Source organism: Schistocerca cancellata, chromosome 1 (genome assembly GCF_023864275.1).
Source record: "Schistocerca cancellata isolate TAMUIC-IGC-003103 chromosome 1, iqSchCanc2.1, whole genome shotgun sequence".
Lineage (NCBI taxonomy): Eukaryota > Metazoa > Arthropoda > Insecta > Orthoptera > Acrididae > Schistocerca > Schistocerca cancellata.
The window spans coordinates 1,126,430,173-1,126,448,108 of NC_064626.1; the positions used below are offsets into that span (position 1 = coordinate 1,126,430,173).

At 41.5% G+C, this 17,936-nt stretch overlaps 1 protein-coding gene across 1 annotated transcript in view; it reads right to left on the bottom strand.

The window, feature by feature from the left end:
- The window catches only part of LOC126163076 (inter-alpha-trypsin inhibitor heavy chain H4-like), a 72,969-nt gene extending 57,713 nt beyond the window's left edge, over positions 1-15,256 (bottom strand). Inside the window, exons 1-2 of the mRNA XM_049919985.1 lie at positions 14,999-15,256; positions 876-986 (exon numbers count right to left, since the gene is read on the bottom strand). Of these exons, the coding sequence (XP_049775942.1) occupies positions 876-986; positions 14,999-15,183 (296 nt within the window). The 5' untranslated portion in view covers positions 15,184-15,256. The remainder of the gene's footprint in view (positions 1-875; positions 987-14,998) is intronic.
- Positions 15,257-17,936: the final 2,680 nt, after the last annotated feature.

Here is a 17,936-nt window from a genome sequence, read left to right on the forward strand (position 1 = left end):
TGAATAATTTCTTTTATCTCATCATACATTTCTTCAATTTCTTCGTCATCTGCAGAGCTAGTAGGCATATAGACTTGTACTACTGTCGTAGGTGTGGGTGTCGTGTCTATCTTGGCCACAACAATGTGTTCGCTGTGCTGTTTGTAGTAGCTTACCTGCATTCCTATTGCTTTATTCATTATTAAACCTACTTCTGCATTACCCCTATTTGATTTTGTATTTATAACCCTGTATTCACCTGACCAAAAGTCTTGTTCCTCCTGTCACCGAACTTCACTAATTCCCACTATATCCAACTTTAACCTATCCATTTCCCTTTTTAAATTTTCTAACCTACCTACCCGATTAAGGGATCTGACATTCCATGCTCCGATCGATAGAACGCCAGTTTTCTTTCTCCTGATAACGACGTCCTACTGAGTAGTCCCTGCCTGGAGATCCAAATGGGGGACTATTTTACCTCTGGAATATTTTACCCAAGAAGACGCCATCATCATTTAACCATACAGTAAAGCTGCATGCCCTCGGGAAAAAATTACGGCCGTAGTTTCCCCTTGCTTTCAGCCGTTCACAGTACCAGCACAGCAAGGCTGTTTTGATTAGTGTTACAGGGCCAGATCAGTCAATCATCCAGGCTGTTGCCCCTGCAACTACTGAAAAGGCTTCTGCCCCTCTTCAGGAACCACATGTTTGTCTGGCCTCTCAACAGATACCCTTCTGTTGTGGTTGCCCCTACGGTACGGCTATCTGTATCACTGAGGCACGCAAGCCTCCCCACCAACGGCAGGGTCTATGGTTCATGTGGGGCAAAAACTATTAAAATTAATTAACACAGCACCGAGGTTGCAAAGACCAGCTGTAATGCCATAACTCACCTCATTGCAATGTGTCCTGCAGACTGGCCTTGCTGAACAGCTGCTTGATATTCTTTTTCTGCTTCTTTCTTTTCCTTTACGAGGGCTTTATATGCTTTCCCTTTTACTTCCCTGTGGAAGAAAGCCCAATAAGAAATAAGCAAACAAATAATGTGTAATTTAATGTATTCACCATAGTATTTCATTATCTTGTTGATGGATAAACATTCAAACACTGCATTTATTTCGATTTTGCATTAACGAATCCTTTTTCAGATACTGAGAGTTCCACTTACCTATAGAGTGTATCACTATCATAAAAATATCTGCCTTAGGGAAGAATTATAGTAGCTTAGAATCTCAAATAGTTATTAAATGAATTCGCTATAGTTAGTATAAAAACAGGGAGAAGTGTCATAATTTCTCAAAACCTCCTTGTAACACAAACACTCTGGTCAAACTAGGCAAGCTTTAACAGTTTATGGTTGCACTAGAAAAATTATATCAAAATCCTCACAATACAAGTGGCACATTTCTAAGACAAAAACCACTTCAGCTCAGAAAACTGCAGGATTTACAATGAAAATCTGCCATCAGAGGGACAACACCAATAGTGTTTGGCACAGGATATGCAGTACAGAAATCAGTCATAGATTTCAATTCAGTATCAAAAGCACCTCCACAATAACCTTTAAATCAGGAAACAAAAGATACCCAATCATCAGAGCATGTGCACTGACAAATTATCACAATAGAAGGACACCACAAGACGATGAAAGCTTTTGGGAAGACAAACTTTAGGAAAGACAAACTCACATGGATGCACAACAATATAAGAATCATATCAAGTCAGGCCAAACTCAGGCAAAAAAAATTCCATAGAAAAAATTTGGAGTAGTACAAAGAAATGGTATACAGATGAAAATATGAGGGGGGGGGGGGGGGGGGGTCAAATATAAAGGGGATTTTTGTTCCTGAACATCAACAGTTGGTAGGACTGGCCCTGTGCTTAGGCAGGACCAATAGAAGTGAGTAGAGCATACTGCTACGTATTTCCCGCTGTTTCATCAGTAATGCTCACAAGGTCTGAGCAACAGGTGCACCCCTCCATTGCGCAATGCATAATTATCAAATTTCTTGTTCATCAAGGAGTTACAGTGGCAGAAATTTGCCAAAGATTGACTGCACAGTTCAGTGATAAAACATTATCAAGGATGCGTATGTTTGCCTGGCATAAAAAGTTCAAGGAAGGACAAGAACGTTTGGAAAATCGGCAGCATGATCACCATCCACGGACCCGCATTGCAGATAAAGACATTCGTGCAGTTAAAGACATTGTTGACGATGATCAAGGGACAATAGTATCAGAAACTGCACAAAAAGTCAGAATCAGTTATGGGAGCTGTCAAGCAATCATCACAAATGACCCACAGTTCTGTAAAGTGTGTTCCAGATGGGTCCCTAATCTTTTGACCGAAAATCTGAAGTTGAGATGTTTGGAGTTCTGTCAGATGCTTACAGCAAGGTTTTGCATAATAAGGTGATGCATTTTTGAGTTGAATCAGCACCTGCAATGAAACATGGGTTCACCACAACTCTCCAGAAACCAAACAAGCCAGTAAGGAGTGACAGAGGAAAGGGTAGGCAGCACCAGCGAAAAGTAAGACTCGACTGTCAGCTGGCATGGTTCTTTCAACCATTTTTTTATCAATCAGTGAGGCATTTTGCTGATTGATTTTTTGCATGAGCAATACACAATCAGTGCTGTTTACTACTGCAAACTGTTGAACAAGGAGAGAGTTGCATATCACCGCAAAAGACGAGATCATCTGATTCAACAGGTCATCCACCTCCACAACATGACCCCATACTGCAACTCTAACTGTATCCAAGCTACAGGAAATGCACTGGACTACACTTGATCATCCTCTTTACAGGCCAGACTTATCGCCCTGTGATTTCCATTTATTCGGACTGCTTAAAGAAGCTCTAGGAGTGCAACAATTTGAAGATGACAAGAGTGTGGAAGACTTCATGCACAACTGGCTGGTGACATGACCCAGTTCTTTTTATGATGTGAGCATCAAAGAGCTGCCCATATGCTGGAACAAATGCATTTCCAAACCAGGAGACTACGTGGAAAAATAAATTATAATTGCCTTGAGTTTTTCAATATTTGAATTTAAATAAAAAATAAAATCTCATTTATATTTGATCCGCTCTTGTGTCAACCAAAGAATTATACAAACACACAGACAGACTCACAGGCATGATCAGAAAACTCTGATTAATGTTCTATGGACACATATGTAGAATAAACAACACCATACTCACAAAAGCTATTTTTGATGTAGTTAACAGCTCAGTCGAAGAAGCAATTGACTTTAAAAAAATAGGAGATTTAAAACTAGCTTGCATCAGTAGGGAAATGATAAATAAAAGAGATATATACAGAAATAAAATTATGAACATGAAATTTAATGTAAAAGAAAGGAAGGAAACAGGGAAAATATGGACAGAACAAAGGAAACAGGGACAGAGTCAAAGAATGAAGAGATTTTTGGAAGAGTAAGAGAAGGCAACAAGAAAACAATGATTAATCATGTAACATTGATGTTCAGACACTGTCTTAAGAACAATTTTGAATAATAATAGTAATAACAATAATAATAATATAAAACAAAATCAAACAATGGAAAATCCAGGATGGAATAATGACTATCTTACAAAAAGGACAGATTGCTCCTCACAATATCTGAAAGGCAGCCTTCTTCTGAATTTGACACACACACACACACACACACACACACACACACACACACACACACACACACACACACTCACACACAAAAAAAAAATCGCTGTCTCTGGTTGCCGAAGCCCAAGCAGGAAAGAGGGAGGGGTAGGGGGAGGAACAGTGGAGTAGTCCACAGAGGAGCATTTTCCTCATGACTCAGTTCCACCCAGAACTCACTGTCTCTAGTTGCCGAAGCCCAAGCAGGAAAGAGGGAGGGGTAGGGGGAGGAACAGTGGAGTAGTCCACAGAGGAGCATTTTCCTCATGACTCAGTTCCACCCAGAACTCACTGTCTCTAGTTGCCGAAGCCCAAGCAGGAAAGAGGGAGGGGTAGGGGGAGGAACAGTGGAGTAGTCCACAGAGGAGCATTTTCCTCATGACTCAGTTCCACCCAGAACTGAAGCAACTGAATCACATTCTCTGCCAGTGTTTTGACTGCCTCTCGTAGTGTCCTGAAATGAGGAATATCCTACCCACTGTCCTTCCCATACCTCAACAGTGGTATTCCATGGCCCACCGAACCTACACAGTATCCTCATTTATCCCTACACAACCCCTACTTCCAACTTCTTGCCTCATGATTTGTTTCCCTGCAACACACCTAGATTAAGACCTGTCCAATATGTCCTCCCACCACCACCTACTCAAGTCTGGTCACAAGCATCACCTATCCCACCAAAGGCTGGGCTACCTGTCAACAAACTGTGGCCTGGATACAACGGGATCACCTAGTTGCTGAGCATACTGCCCAACACAATGTTCTTCATTTTAATGAGTCCTTCCTACCTACTCCAGCTTCTCTGAATTGCGCAGGTGTGCAGGTGTAATTTCTCCCTGCAATATATCTTATCTTCCCATGACCCTCCTGGCCTCAGCCTTTGTTAATCATTGTCCTTCACCCAATCCCCTTCCCTGTTCCTGCTACAGCATTATGCAGCTTTCTATTCCAGCCACAGTTTTTTGCTTCTCTCCTTTTTGCTACCCCCACCCCCCCAAACTGTTTAAAATCTATGAAAGTTGGAAACTGAAGCAAGTTTTTTTGTTTATGCATTAGTCAGTCCTGTTTATCTTGCTATTTCAGTAATACTCTTCTGTTTCAGATATTGTTGATATTCATATTTTTCTTTGCTTTAGGCCATATGCATTCATTTAAAACAGGTTGCCTTTGTTATCAAAAAGTAATTCATCACACTTAGTCATGCTATAGGCTTTTTTAGTACAGAAATTTGCTCCTTGAATACAACTGTTTCCCTATATTGTAAGAAACTATGTTTAAACCAGAAATTGCTACGCAGCTAACCATAAGTATTTGAAATGGTCCAGAACTAAAATCCATGTTAATCAGTACACCAGTCTTTGGGTCTTATTGCATTCATGGATTTTAATTAAATTCACTACATATCCTGCAGATCAAACATTAGTGGTGTCAACTAGCATCACAGTAATATAAATCTTTTTGCTGTGGTGATGGGCCTCTATTTTCAAGTCACTAAAACTCAAACATATTTCATTCTGACAGCTTATTTCAGGACTAAAATCCATTACATGTAACATTATCCAGCTGTATGTCATTCTGGAGAATGCTCTCAACAGGTATTAATTATTATTCTCATACCGTCAAAAGAGTCACATCTTTCTGATTTACGTGCTCTGGTGGCAAGGCCAGAAAGAGAAACTGCAAAATAACATACCAAAGCAGCAAAAAAAAAAAAAAATTACTTTGTGCATGACAGATGAAAGTTTTTTTCCAAAGGAAACCAAATAGAAATTGTTGACAAAGAAACAACATACAATATTACACTTTTAAGGATTTGTAAAGATTCATTCTTTACATTCACTCATTCATTCATTTATTCATTCATTGTGTTTATAGATCCCATCAAAATGGAAAAACTTCAGCAATGTGGAATGAGTTGGGGAACAGAAATAATAAAAACTTACTCTTTGTACCATATTACGAAAAATCTATTCCTTTTCTACTGCTTGGAGCTATTCACAGTTATACAATCTAAATTTAACAAATTGAATAGGTAATAAAGCTGCTACTTTGACGAAAGTTGCTGCCTCTTCAGTTTTACTATGTAGCTGCTTTTTATCTAATATTAGTGATTTGATATTTACTCCAATATAATGGTATGTTTCAAAGAAAATATTTCCTACATCTGTAAGTACTGAGTCTTATTTACAGTACCTTACTACTTGTCATTTAGATTTATAACAGACACTTCTACTTGCCATGCAACTAACAGAATTTTTCAACCCCTGAATCTAGGTACTCAGATAATTTGTAGAAAAGAGTGGCTAAAGAGGTTTGTAGTGAAAGTTCTACATGTGGATATAAAAGGTGGTAGCAGCTTTTAAGCTAATCATAAAACAGTGAGGATTAGAGATGACGCTTCCTATAATGAGAAAAGGATGGAAAGACATCAGATGTACATGTTGCTCAGCCTTTCATGATTTAAAAAACTCTGCACTCATCCTCCTTAGATTTGTGGTTATCACGGAAGATTAGTTGAGAGATGACGCACTTAATATTCAATACACATATTGGTCACTTGTACATATAATAAAGAACGGCTGTTATACATCTGTGCACCGAAAGTCCACACAAGAACAGCTAGTCCAAATAAGGAAGGTGCCAAAGATAGAGCACTCTGTGCCAGAGACACCACAGAGCCCCCATCCCCTGGTAGTGCAGAGCATGGTGGAGAGAAGGCTGACGTGATGAAGTCGTAAGCTTGATGCCAAAGCGACAGGTGTAGGCGGCAGCCGGCATGGAAATTTGGGTCAGCAGTGTTGGTGGTGCTGCAGCCCAGTGGTTCCAATGGCTGCACATGAGAGGTGACGGCGCGCGGAGATGAATCGGCCGAAGGCAGGACGGCTGCGTCAGGAGTATGTCGTCGTTGAGAGACCACGGCGGTTTAAGTCTATTAACTGAGACTGTTTGTGGCCATCCATGGAGGTGGATGACAAATGTGTTGGTACCGCAACATAGCACATGGTGAGGGCCCAAACATAGCGGCTGAAGGGCTGCCTGCACAGTGCCGTCTGTCAGCATAACAAAGTCGCACATAGCTAGGTCCCTGTGGAACCAGGGTGGGGAGATCCTTGGATGTGGAGGAAGGTGAATCCTTGACAAACTCGGTGGGGAGAAGGAGAAGCTCACTGTACAGAACCTCAGCAAGTGAATACCCAGGAGGATCCACAGAGGGTTTCCAGCCATAGCCCCCCCCCCCCCCCCTCCATGGCACCTTAGGTTGCCCTTGAGTGTGCTGTGCCACTGCTAGATGAGGCCGTTCATCTGTGGTTGGTAAGCTGTGGTACGAAACTTGGTGACACCACAGAGTTCGCAGAGTAATGCGAAGAGGGTGAACTAAAATTAGCGTCTGTCATTGGTGGTGAGAGATAGGGGGTGGCTGAAGTGAGTAACCCACACCGAGATGAAGGAATGGGTGACAATCTCGGCTGTGGTGTCAGTAAGGGGAATCGCCTCAACCCAGTGGGTCACACAGTCAATGACCCATAAGATATATCTGTAGCCCTTGGACAGAGTAAGGGGACCAAACATCGATATGGACATGCCAGAAGTGCCCCTTCAGGACGTCAAACTTGCCCAGAGGAGGTGGGGTGTGCCTGCCGACCTTGCTGTGCTGGCATGAAATGCCTGCACAGCTCCAAGTGTAATAGTCATGCTTCACACCAGGCCTGACAAAGCGCTCAGTATCCAGCTGCATCGTGGCCCATGTCCTAGGCTGAGCTAAGCCATGCAAGGTGGTAAAGATGCTATGATGAAGTGCAGCATGGACCAGGGGGCAAAATGTGCCCATAGAGGTGTCACAGAGGACAGGGATTGCTGAACCAGGTAGTATATGGGGTTGGACAGAGAGCAATGAGCTGTTATCTGATCTAAGTTGCTGTATATTGTATCATCATCGTCAGCTTGTAGTCGGGCGAGTTCCTCCAGGTCAAGTGGTGCAGTTAGCATGCATCGGAAGGTTGCTGACAGATGTAGTCCATATGGCGCAAACACCTGGGCGGAAGGTCTTTATCAGGATTACAAATAGCGTGGCTTGTGATCAGTATAGATCATGAAGGGTCACCCCTCGATGTCACTACAAAAAATGTTTAATCGCCTTATACACTGCGAGTAACTCATGGTCAAATTCTGACCATCTGCACTGGCCGTTAGTCAGTTTCTTGGAAAAGAAGCAGAGGGGCTGGGTGGAGTCGGCAGTGTGCTGCTGTAAAACAGCGCCCACAGCTGAGTCACTGACATCAGTCGTGATAGAGACATAGGCGTCAGGTGTCAGGGTGGGCGAGTGTGACAGCTTTGGTTAGGGCAGTTTTAAGTTTACCAAAAGCATTGAGCATAGGTTGGGTCCACTCCAACTTCTGTTTTCCAGTGATGTTCTTGCCGGAGAGAGCATCCCTGAAGGCCATTTGGACGGAGGAAGCTTGAGGAATATGGCGGTGGTAAAAGTTTGCCATACCCAGAAAATTTCGGAGATGAGCATAATCCTCAGACAGAGGAAGTTTAAATATGATTTCAACACAAGAATTCGTCGGTCAGAGGCCATCGGCAGAGACGGAATGGCCGAGGAAGGTAACGTTTGTGGAACACAGTTGAGATTTATCATGGTTCATCACCACCCCATTGGCAGCGAGGGCCAAATGTATTGAATGGAGGTGAACTTGATGCTCCTCAGCAAAGGAAGGAAAGGTAAGGATATCGACTAAGTAATTGTAGGCAAAAGGCAGAGGGAGAAAAATGGAATCAATGAACCACTGCCATGTCTGTGCTGCATTTTTCAATCCATAAGGCATGTAACAGTATTCAAATAGGCCGAAGGGTGTGATGATGACCGTCTTCAGAATATCTGGTGGATGCATAGGAGTCTGGTGATATGCTTTGGAACATCTAATACGGAGAAAAAGGTAGAACATGATGCAACTGCATGAAATCTTGGATATGTGGAATGGGGTAGTTATCAATAATGCTGCGGGCATTAAGGGACCTGTAGTCCCCACACATGCGTAAGGTGCTGTCCTTTTTGGGAACAAAGTGAACAGGGGAAGACCAGTTGCTATTGGAGGGGCAGAGGATGGCCGAAGCCAACAGATCCTGATCGATCTCCTTTGCACGCAGAAGTTTGGAAGCATTATGGTGCCTGGCCTTAAAACTAACAGATGGGCCATCAGTGGTGTGAATCATATGACAAGTGCCATTACTGATGACCGATAATCACGTAGGAAAGTCAATACGAGGGGTCAAGAAGGTATCCACAGGCAACATTGGTTCACTGACCTTGATGAACTGAGACCATGTAGGCGGGGTGTCAGCTGCAGTCAGCGACGGAAGGCATGATGCAGGAGTGAAGCAGCACGAAGAGCCAGAAGACGCGCATACAGGTGCTTCTTGGAAATTCGACTGCAGCGATGTGAAAAACATAGCAGGCAGTGGAGTGCTTGACACTGGAGCAGGTTGGTGAGAAGACTGTGTAGGGGTATGCACTGGGCTGCCTCGCTGTGGGGCTGCAGATAGGCAATGTATGGTGTACCATGCATGTGACAATTCAGCGGAGGCCGCCGTGATGCAGGCATGTAAGTCATCATTCTGAGAGCAGAGTTGGTCGATCTGGGAGTGCATGTATGACAGATCAGGGAGCCATGTGGTTATGCCCTCAACCAGGCAAGCATATGTGAAAAGTGTAGCCAAGGAGGCAGAGGGTGAAGTCGCGCTAAACTCAGATGTGTGTGGAACTGTAGAGCCAGATGCGTGGTGGAGCATGGCGGCCTGCAGGTCTGGTGAACGTAATGGTGTAGAAAATCCAACCCGATCACAGGTTCATCCACATCGGCAGCATGTAAGGTCCAAGGGAAGGTGTGAATCAGTGAGAGGTGAAGTGACATCTTGATGGAGCTGTGGACTGTAGTGGGAGAATGTTTGGTGGCAATCAAGGTGATGGTAGAGGTGGATAGCATGTCGACAGTGTGCTTGGCCGAAATGATGCTGATGTCAGCGCCAGTGTCAACAATAAAGCGGATGCCAGTTGAGATATCTGTGGCATAAAGGCTTTGCATCGCTGAAGCGGGTGGTGCAGCATCAGAAGATAGGCTCTGTGGAGGTACGTGGCGGGACGTGGCACCTAAACATGCCCACTAATCTCCTTTGGGGTAGGTGGAGGGCACACGACAGTTGCGGGCAGTGTCCCCATAAGTAGTGTGGAACCAGCACAGCGGATAGGTCGGTTGGCGGACCGATGCGCTGCAGGCGGAAGTTGCGGCTGACTGCGGCCGGGCCAGCAGCCGATCGCACTGCTGCTCAGGCAAGGTCAGGAGCCTGCTGGCAGTACCAACGCCATTAGGTGGCAGCTCCTGATGGGCAGCTGAGGTGATCGTGCTGGCCTCTACTGACAGGGTGCAGAACCAGAGGGACAGGTGTGCCAACTGAGGATGGTGGAGATGTTGTTCATGACAGGTGGTGTTGGTGATGAATGCTGTCGTAAGCCTAATCCGCCATGCATAATCGAACCTTGAGTGGGCCAGCAACGTGAGATAGTAGATGAAGCTTCAGATTCGAAGGAAATTTGACCATTCACAATATCCAAAGAGTGGCCTCAGGCAATGCGTGGTCATCAATTAAAGCACAGTAGATGCCGCCAAAGCTGCGAAGGGGTGCGGTCATCAAGATGCTCCTCATGAATAACGTGATGGATAGCCTCTGCCAGAGGTCAGGAAAGGTGCTTGATAACACTGATTTGGCCATCAAATATTTGTGCGAGGCGGGTGGTGAGAGGAGAAAGTTGCTGATGAGGTCTGTATGTGCGTGAAGATGGCTCATCAGGCAGACAAAATGGGCGCCATCGTCGGAAATGCCATGGATGTTCAGGAGGTGGTGCACTAAGGCCAACCAAGTTTTTGGGTTGTCTTTGTGCAATGCAGGTACCATAGGGAGCCTGACTGTTACACATGTTGAGTCAGCACGGGCAGAGCAGGACGCCTCCAACGCCGGAAGTGCGGTAGTGGTGAACTGTGTGTCGCCCGAGGTCTGGGTGGGGCAGTGGCCACATGCAGCACACTATATGGAGGGGGCGGAGGAGGCGGCAGGTGTATAAGCTGGCAAGGTGTGTCCAATCAGTAAACCTGACGAAGAACACAGCACGGGCGTAACAGCTGATGCCATTGTAACAGTGGGTGGGGGGGGGGGGGGGGGGGGGAGTCGTGGTGGAGCTATGGGGCAGTGGACCTGGTAACCAGTGTGGGCAGAATGGCCAGCATTGTTATGAAAGCAAGTGGAAGGCTGTCGTGGTGCAACCACGGTGTGATGTTCGCGGATACTGTTGCGGTCGAGGTGACCGGCGTTGCCGAAATGGCATGCGGGAGGGGGTAGTGCTGCAACATTATATAAATGATGAATGAGAATGTGCTACACGATGCATAGAAATGTTCGATTCACAGTCCCAGAAATTTGCTGGCACATCAAGCTGTCCCAAAGGGAACAATATACGTGAAGGATAAACTGCAAAACTGCAATGTCTTTAACTGCAAAGTCCTCCATGTTGTGGTCAGGCAGTGCACACTGTCCATGTTGCATCTGTGGTTGTGCTGCCACATTAGACACTGGCCATATTGAACCAGGAAATATTAGGTGACCACCGGTGTGGCCAGGTGTATATAACTTTTCGCTTTTAAAAGGATGTACACTTGTCCACTCATGGCCACAAGCAGTAGAGTTGATGGGGCCCATTACACTTGCACTGAAAGTCACAGGTAGATCCATTGTGGCATAAACAATGCAGTTCAGCATGCAATGTGAGTGAATGACAAAACCAGCACAAATAACACTGGATGAGATGTCGACGGTGTCGGGGTCACCACTGTGGCTATCACAGAAGATTAGTTGAGAGACAATGAATACACATTTATTGGTCACTCATACTTATAACAAAGAATGGTTGTTACACATCTGCGCACTGAAAGTTCAAACAAGAACAACTAGTCCAAAGAAGGAAGGTGCCAAAGATAGGGCACTCTGTGCCATAAATGCCACAGATTAATCACTGAAGATGCTTTTGTTCTCATAAATACATAGTTCCTCAGTCTTTCCTTGACATTAAGTTTTAGTTTTGAATACAATTTTCTTAATAGGCCATTTTCAACAAATTAATGAAATGAATGGCTCTACCTTGTGCCACGTGCTTCTGCTTTCATCTTTCTATTTCAAGTTGTCTTTATTGTTGTGTTACTTACTATATTTATTCTCTTTTTTTCTCTGTGTTTTTTAGTGCTCCACACTGTCATTTCTTTATGGGTAATCACTTTCTCCTATTTATGAAATTCCTTCTCCTTATTTCAGCATGCCTTTTCCAATGTTAATTTTCTATAGTTCTCTTCTTTATTGAGTTTTGCATTACTGATACCCATCTGCACTTTCTAACAGAGATTTTAATGTACAGGGCTTTTTAGAAGGAATAGTGACAATTTTAGGAGATGACAGTATAGACTAATTTGAATAAACAGTTCCGTATAATATTTCTCCAATTTTTATTGGATACAGAGATACAACTGCTAGAATATAACCCAAATAAATATGAAAGTGTTAAGCAAAGACAAAATGAAGAGATGGTTTGCACATTTCCATTTGTGACTTCAATGCACTTTCTGACTCTCTTAGCAACACCATATGTAGCTCTTCTGAGGTGGTCTTGATGTTCTTTTATGAGGGCATCACTATTGATAATCAAAATTCTCAATTGATCTCTTATGTTTACTTTTTCTTTGTAGACATCATTTTGCGGTCATCCTCACATGCAAAAACCTAAAGGGGAAATGTCCAGGGACCTTGGAGAACAAGAAATATGACCCTTTTCCACCAATCCATGTCCTAGGGAATGTTAGGTTTAGATTATGTGTCACCTATAACTAGAATGTGCAGGAGCCCCATGAAGCTGAAAGAAAATACTCATCCTTTTAGTCAAAGGAATCTCTTCCAATAACACAGGATGCTTGGTTTCCAGTAAGTTGAGATAACAGGGCCCTGTAAGATGCAGTAACATAACAGGCCCAGTCAATTGATTGTCCATCACCCATATGACATATTTACAGAGACCTGTTCCTGACAAGGTGCCTCCACAATGATATGTGGGATTTCATCAGATCACTGATTTGAGTTGTGAGTGTTACTCATACCATCATGAGCGAAAATGGCTTAATCACTAAATAGTATGTGTGGAAGTACTTGACAGTTTGTAATTAGCCATTGTCAAAATTCCAATCACCTGCCTGTACCTTCGTTGCAAAGGTGTTGAATCCACTGTAAATGATAATGATACAGGTTGTGCATATGCAATGTCTGTCTTATTCTTGAACATGGAACACTGATATGTGTAGAAATTCTGTGTGTGCTCACCGGAGGACTACATTCTACCACACTTCATCCACATTCTGCTCATTTGCATGTAAAGATGAGAAATGACTGTTGGTACTGAACCAGTGTCTCACAGTTCAGTTAAGCATGAGTAAACACTCTGGAATTGGATACTCTGCCATTAGGGTATCATGTATCATATTCACTACAAGTAGCAGCAGCATTTCCATTACAAAACTCTTACACCAACTTCATATCAGCTGCACACATGCACACCTTTGTGTGTGTGTGTGTGTGTGTGTGTGTGTGTGTGTGTGCAGTCAATGACTCAATACTTCAGTGAGTGGTTTCCTTACACTCAAATTATTTACATTCTACCAAACTTTCTTTGTCGTAGTAACAGTAGCACTGGCTAGTTAATCACAGTATCTGTTGAAATAATCAATTATATGTAAACTGAAGCATAACTTGAACTTTGAAAGAAAAATGGTAGTCAATAAGTAATCTCCAATTGCAGGCTTTCTTTGCATATTCCAGTGATGAACACTTCTTGGGTGATCAGCCTACAAGACGACGCCACCACTCGACTCAGCACCCAAGAAGAATTAATCACAATAAATAATCTCAAGCATCTGGTATGCAGACACACAAAATGAAAACTACTGTGTAAAATGACAGCAGTAACTAGCTGTATTTCCGTAACCAATAACAACTGGCCATACATGCAGTGTTTTAGTGAAATGAAAATATTTACTATTCCTCCTGAAACATCCAATATATGTCATCAGCTTGCTTTCAGTTTGTTTTAAATATCATCTGTTAATATTCAATGGTACCTGCTGTACTCTGTGTCTATTCTCTCTAATTTGCTTTTTCCCTCCTCTTCTTTTATACCCAAACATTTAATTTCTTTTCCTTCTTTCCACTTTATTCTATAAGAGGCTATCAAAAAGTTTCCTTTTGAGGGCATTGCTGCAGCATATGAGCAAGGTAGCACAACTCTTGATTACATGCAGACAGTGGATTAGTGTGGGATTTTTGTCTTTCCAAAGTGCAAGTGGTAAATGCAGAAATGTGAACTATGGCAACATTATTATCAAATCTGTCCAAATATGACCAATGTGCTGTTATTCTTTTCTTGTCTGCTGAAGGGCAAACATTGATAGTCATCCACAGGAGGGTGAAGAATGTGTATGGTGCACCATCTCCACTGAAAACCAATGTAGTGTAATGGTGCACCAAGTTCCATGATGGTCACAATTCACCATAAGACTCTGGTCAATCTGGGAGGCGAGCCTCATCCATTATGGAATTCAAGTGTCAGACACTTGAGCACCCATCTTGTAGTACTAATTTCTCTCCAAGTGATTATCTTAAGGCTTTGAAGGGTCAATGATTCTTGTCAGATGAGGATGAGCAGCAAGCAGTTACGGACTTCTTCATGCAGCAGATATGGTGTTTTACGAAATGGGTACCTTCCACCTGGTGCTTCGGTGGGATGATTGCCTCAGTTGTCATGGTGATTATTCCTGACTGGCATGATTCTGGACTGTACAGCCTTCGAACAGAAACTTTTTGATTGCCTCTTATGTATTAAAAAACCTTTCATTGTCGAATTTGAGGGACATAATAGTAATAATAATAATAAAGATTTTATTGTCTTTAGGCCATTACAGCAATTGACAACGTCTTCTTTTGTTCATAATTATGGAGATGATGGCTCCTTCACATATATAGATAGGCATTTTATCTGTATTTACCTGAAGCTTAAAAATTTATTTGTCTTTTACGAATAGAAACTTATATTGTTTCATTTTGCGGTAACCACTGATGAGTAAATAAAAAAGAAAGAGAGAGAGAAGTTCAAAGAACCTATATTGTTAGCATTTTTTGTTATAATGTATTAGCTGGCTGTAAAAAATATTCTTGTATATTTTGTTCTTAGATTAAATATAATTTTCCATTACCTTTCATAACTTACATAATAAATCCAGATATGAAAGCTGAATCAGGAAGCACAATCTTAAACTGTATCTCATTTGATTCATTCTGTAGGTTAGCAATCTTGCTGTGCACAAGGGTTTTTGCATATCTGTGCCGGATATCAGAGAAGACATGTAAAGTGTAAATTTCCATAGAGCTGCTGCTGTTCCTAATGTTAGGCATCTCAGTTCTCCCATCTGAACTTTCATTTTCTGAGGTATCTTCGTCATCTTCCACTAGTGTTACAAATGCTGTTGTTGCCTCCTGGAACATAATTGAGTTCATAACAACATGTATGCAATCTCACTGAAACTATTTCTTTATTTTCTGGCTTGGTCTTCTTCTAACTATTTATAGAAACATAAATTCATCATCCTTGGACACATGCAGTGACATATTTTTATAAAATTGTTAATGTTACAATGCAGGCAAAAACAAATTTGCTTTGATTTCTAGATATACATTACCCAGAAATGAAATAATATTGATGCTGAGGTTGGAATGCAGTTTTGAACAAGCCAAATCAATAATGAAGAATTAGCTAAAGCAATAATTCTGGAAATACATCACATTATAATGAAACTAAAAACATGAAATGTCCAATTAAAAATTAATAACTAAGTACACAAAGTAAGAAAAATTTGAAGTTCAGATTATGATTTCACTTTTTCAATACTACTGCAACAAAGTTGATGATGTAACCATTAAGCAATGAATTTGGAAGATTTTTTCTTTGATGTATTAATAGAATATTTTTTAATTGTCTTGTTTTTAATTGCATAAATTTTTATTATAATTAAGCACAATTATTAAGGCAATTTTAAAATGTGATACAAAGGTATCTTTATCCAGATTTAAGTGAGAAATCAAGCAATACATCGCAACCCCTACATATCACTCCCATAAGAGTCATGATGATACAGTTATAGCAATTACAGCACATAAACAATTACAGAAAGCTCTAAGGAATTTAATCAATTATTCTTCCCAACTCCCATATGCGAATGGAACTGGTAAATGGGAAGCAAATTAAATATAGAATCTGATAGGGATTCCATTGCCCTCTGGAGATTTGTTCAATTTTAGTCATGACAGTTGTTTTTCAATGCTTCTGACTCTAGTCTCTATTTAATTCATCCTAGCAGTGGTATGCGAATTAAATTGGGGCAGTAGTCTTGTGTTGTCATTTGTAAAGAAACATTTGAAAATTGAGTGCAGTATTTCTCCCTCGGTTTTGCTGCCCTCAATTTCAGTTTCTGTCTCATCCGTGAGTAACTAGAAACTAGCTTTCATGTTACTAACAGTCTTTTTTATATGTCCTGAATTTCTTTGAACTTTGTGTAAGATCTTTTGATAATGTTCTCCTATAGTAGATGTGCAGCATTTACTATACTCTATCCTCTCCTCTGGTAGAGGTTCAGTGTAGATCTCTTAATGTGGAAGACATTGCAATTTTTTTCAGAAGTTTTTCTTTGTTGCTTTAAACATTCTAGTTCCACCTTGTATGCTTACCTACCAGCCACTATCTGATTCACAGATGAGTTTCTTAAAATACTTAAAATACTTTCATTTTGCATTCTGTGATTTTTCTGTGGTTTCTTGCAGATGGTCTTTCTGTAACCAGTTGCTTGGATCAAAAATAGTTTCTTATTGTTTTAGCTTAATCGAAGCACCATTTGTTGAAGGTAGTGGTTCTTTATTTTTTTCTGCCTGATTTTCATCAGGAGATTCATTAGGAGTTTCTGTGGGTTGGCATTTCAGTGCTGCAGCCTGAGAAGGTGCATTTTCAGGCTTGGCATGACCCACAGCGAAACCTTGCTTGTTATACGCAAGGAATCTATAAGGTTCAATCTAATAACTGCTTTACTGGCTGCAGCTGCTTTGAAACATGCAGATGTCAATAGATGGTGGCCCCAGTTGGCTATGTGGAATTTCTTAAATTTTTTGAGTATGATAAACAAGAATAAGACATGAAAAAATAGTGACTCTGAAATGCATATTATCTAAGATAGTCAAGTATAGCATAGAACACCCAATTGTCATACCTGTTATTCTACAATAGCTTACATTGAATATACTGAAAATTATAACACAGCATACAATGGAGAAGACAATTATCTAAAATATGTTTAACTGTCAGCAGTGGCTTCAATGTGTGAGTTTTTACAGTCTCAGCTTGTGAAGTATTAGTGGTGTCCATATGCTGGATTTAATTAGAATTGAGAAGTAAAACTACTGTTAAGTGATAAGCCACCTTACATCATTTGTAAATTTGTCTTTGTCTCCCCTGCATGTTTTTGATGTAAGTGCAGATATATTTACTTATTGTGTACATACAGTGTAAAGTGAAATACAGACAACAACAGTTTCTGTTATAATAAATTGTTTATAGTATATAGGGTGAAGCGAAATTATTGCACTCGGGCTTTGCAGTGCGACTCCTCACATGCCAGCATTAAAAAAATGTCTGGCACAAAATTTTGTCCAGCGAGCACATCCAGCAGAAAAAGGATGTTAAAGAGTAGCAATCTGGCAACACTGTAACCACATGCATAGTAAACAACAGGGAGCAGTTGTTCACTACAATTGGTGCAGTGGATAGAGTTTTGGGTTAGCATGCAGGAGGTTGAGAGTTCAATCCTGGCTTCAAGCATATGTTTCTTATTTGGTAAATGTAATCCAAGTGGTATGGTATCTGGCATCTTAACTGGCAACAGTGATTGCAGCGGGTCCTCTGGAAAACATGTGCACTTACATATGACAATCGTAGAAATGGAAGATTGGTCAGCTTTGAAAGATGCCCTTTCCACATCATGGGCTCAAATTTATTCGCACCACTTCCTCTACTAGAAGCGAAACCTGTTTTCTTTGTACCCTCCTCTAATGGTCACATAGATTAGTACCAACTATTATTCTTACCTCATTCAGGTCCATTA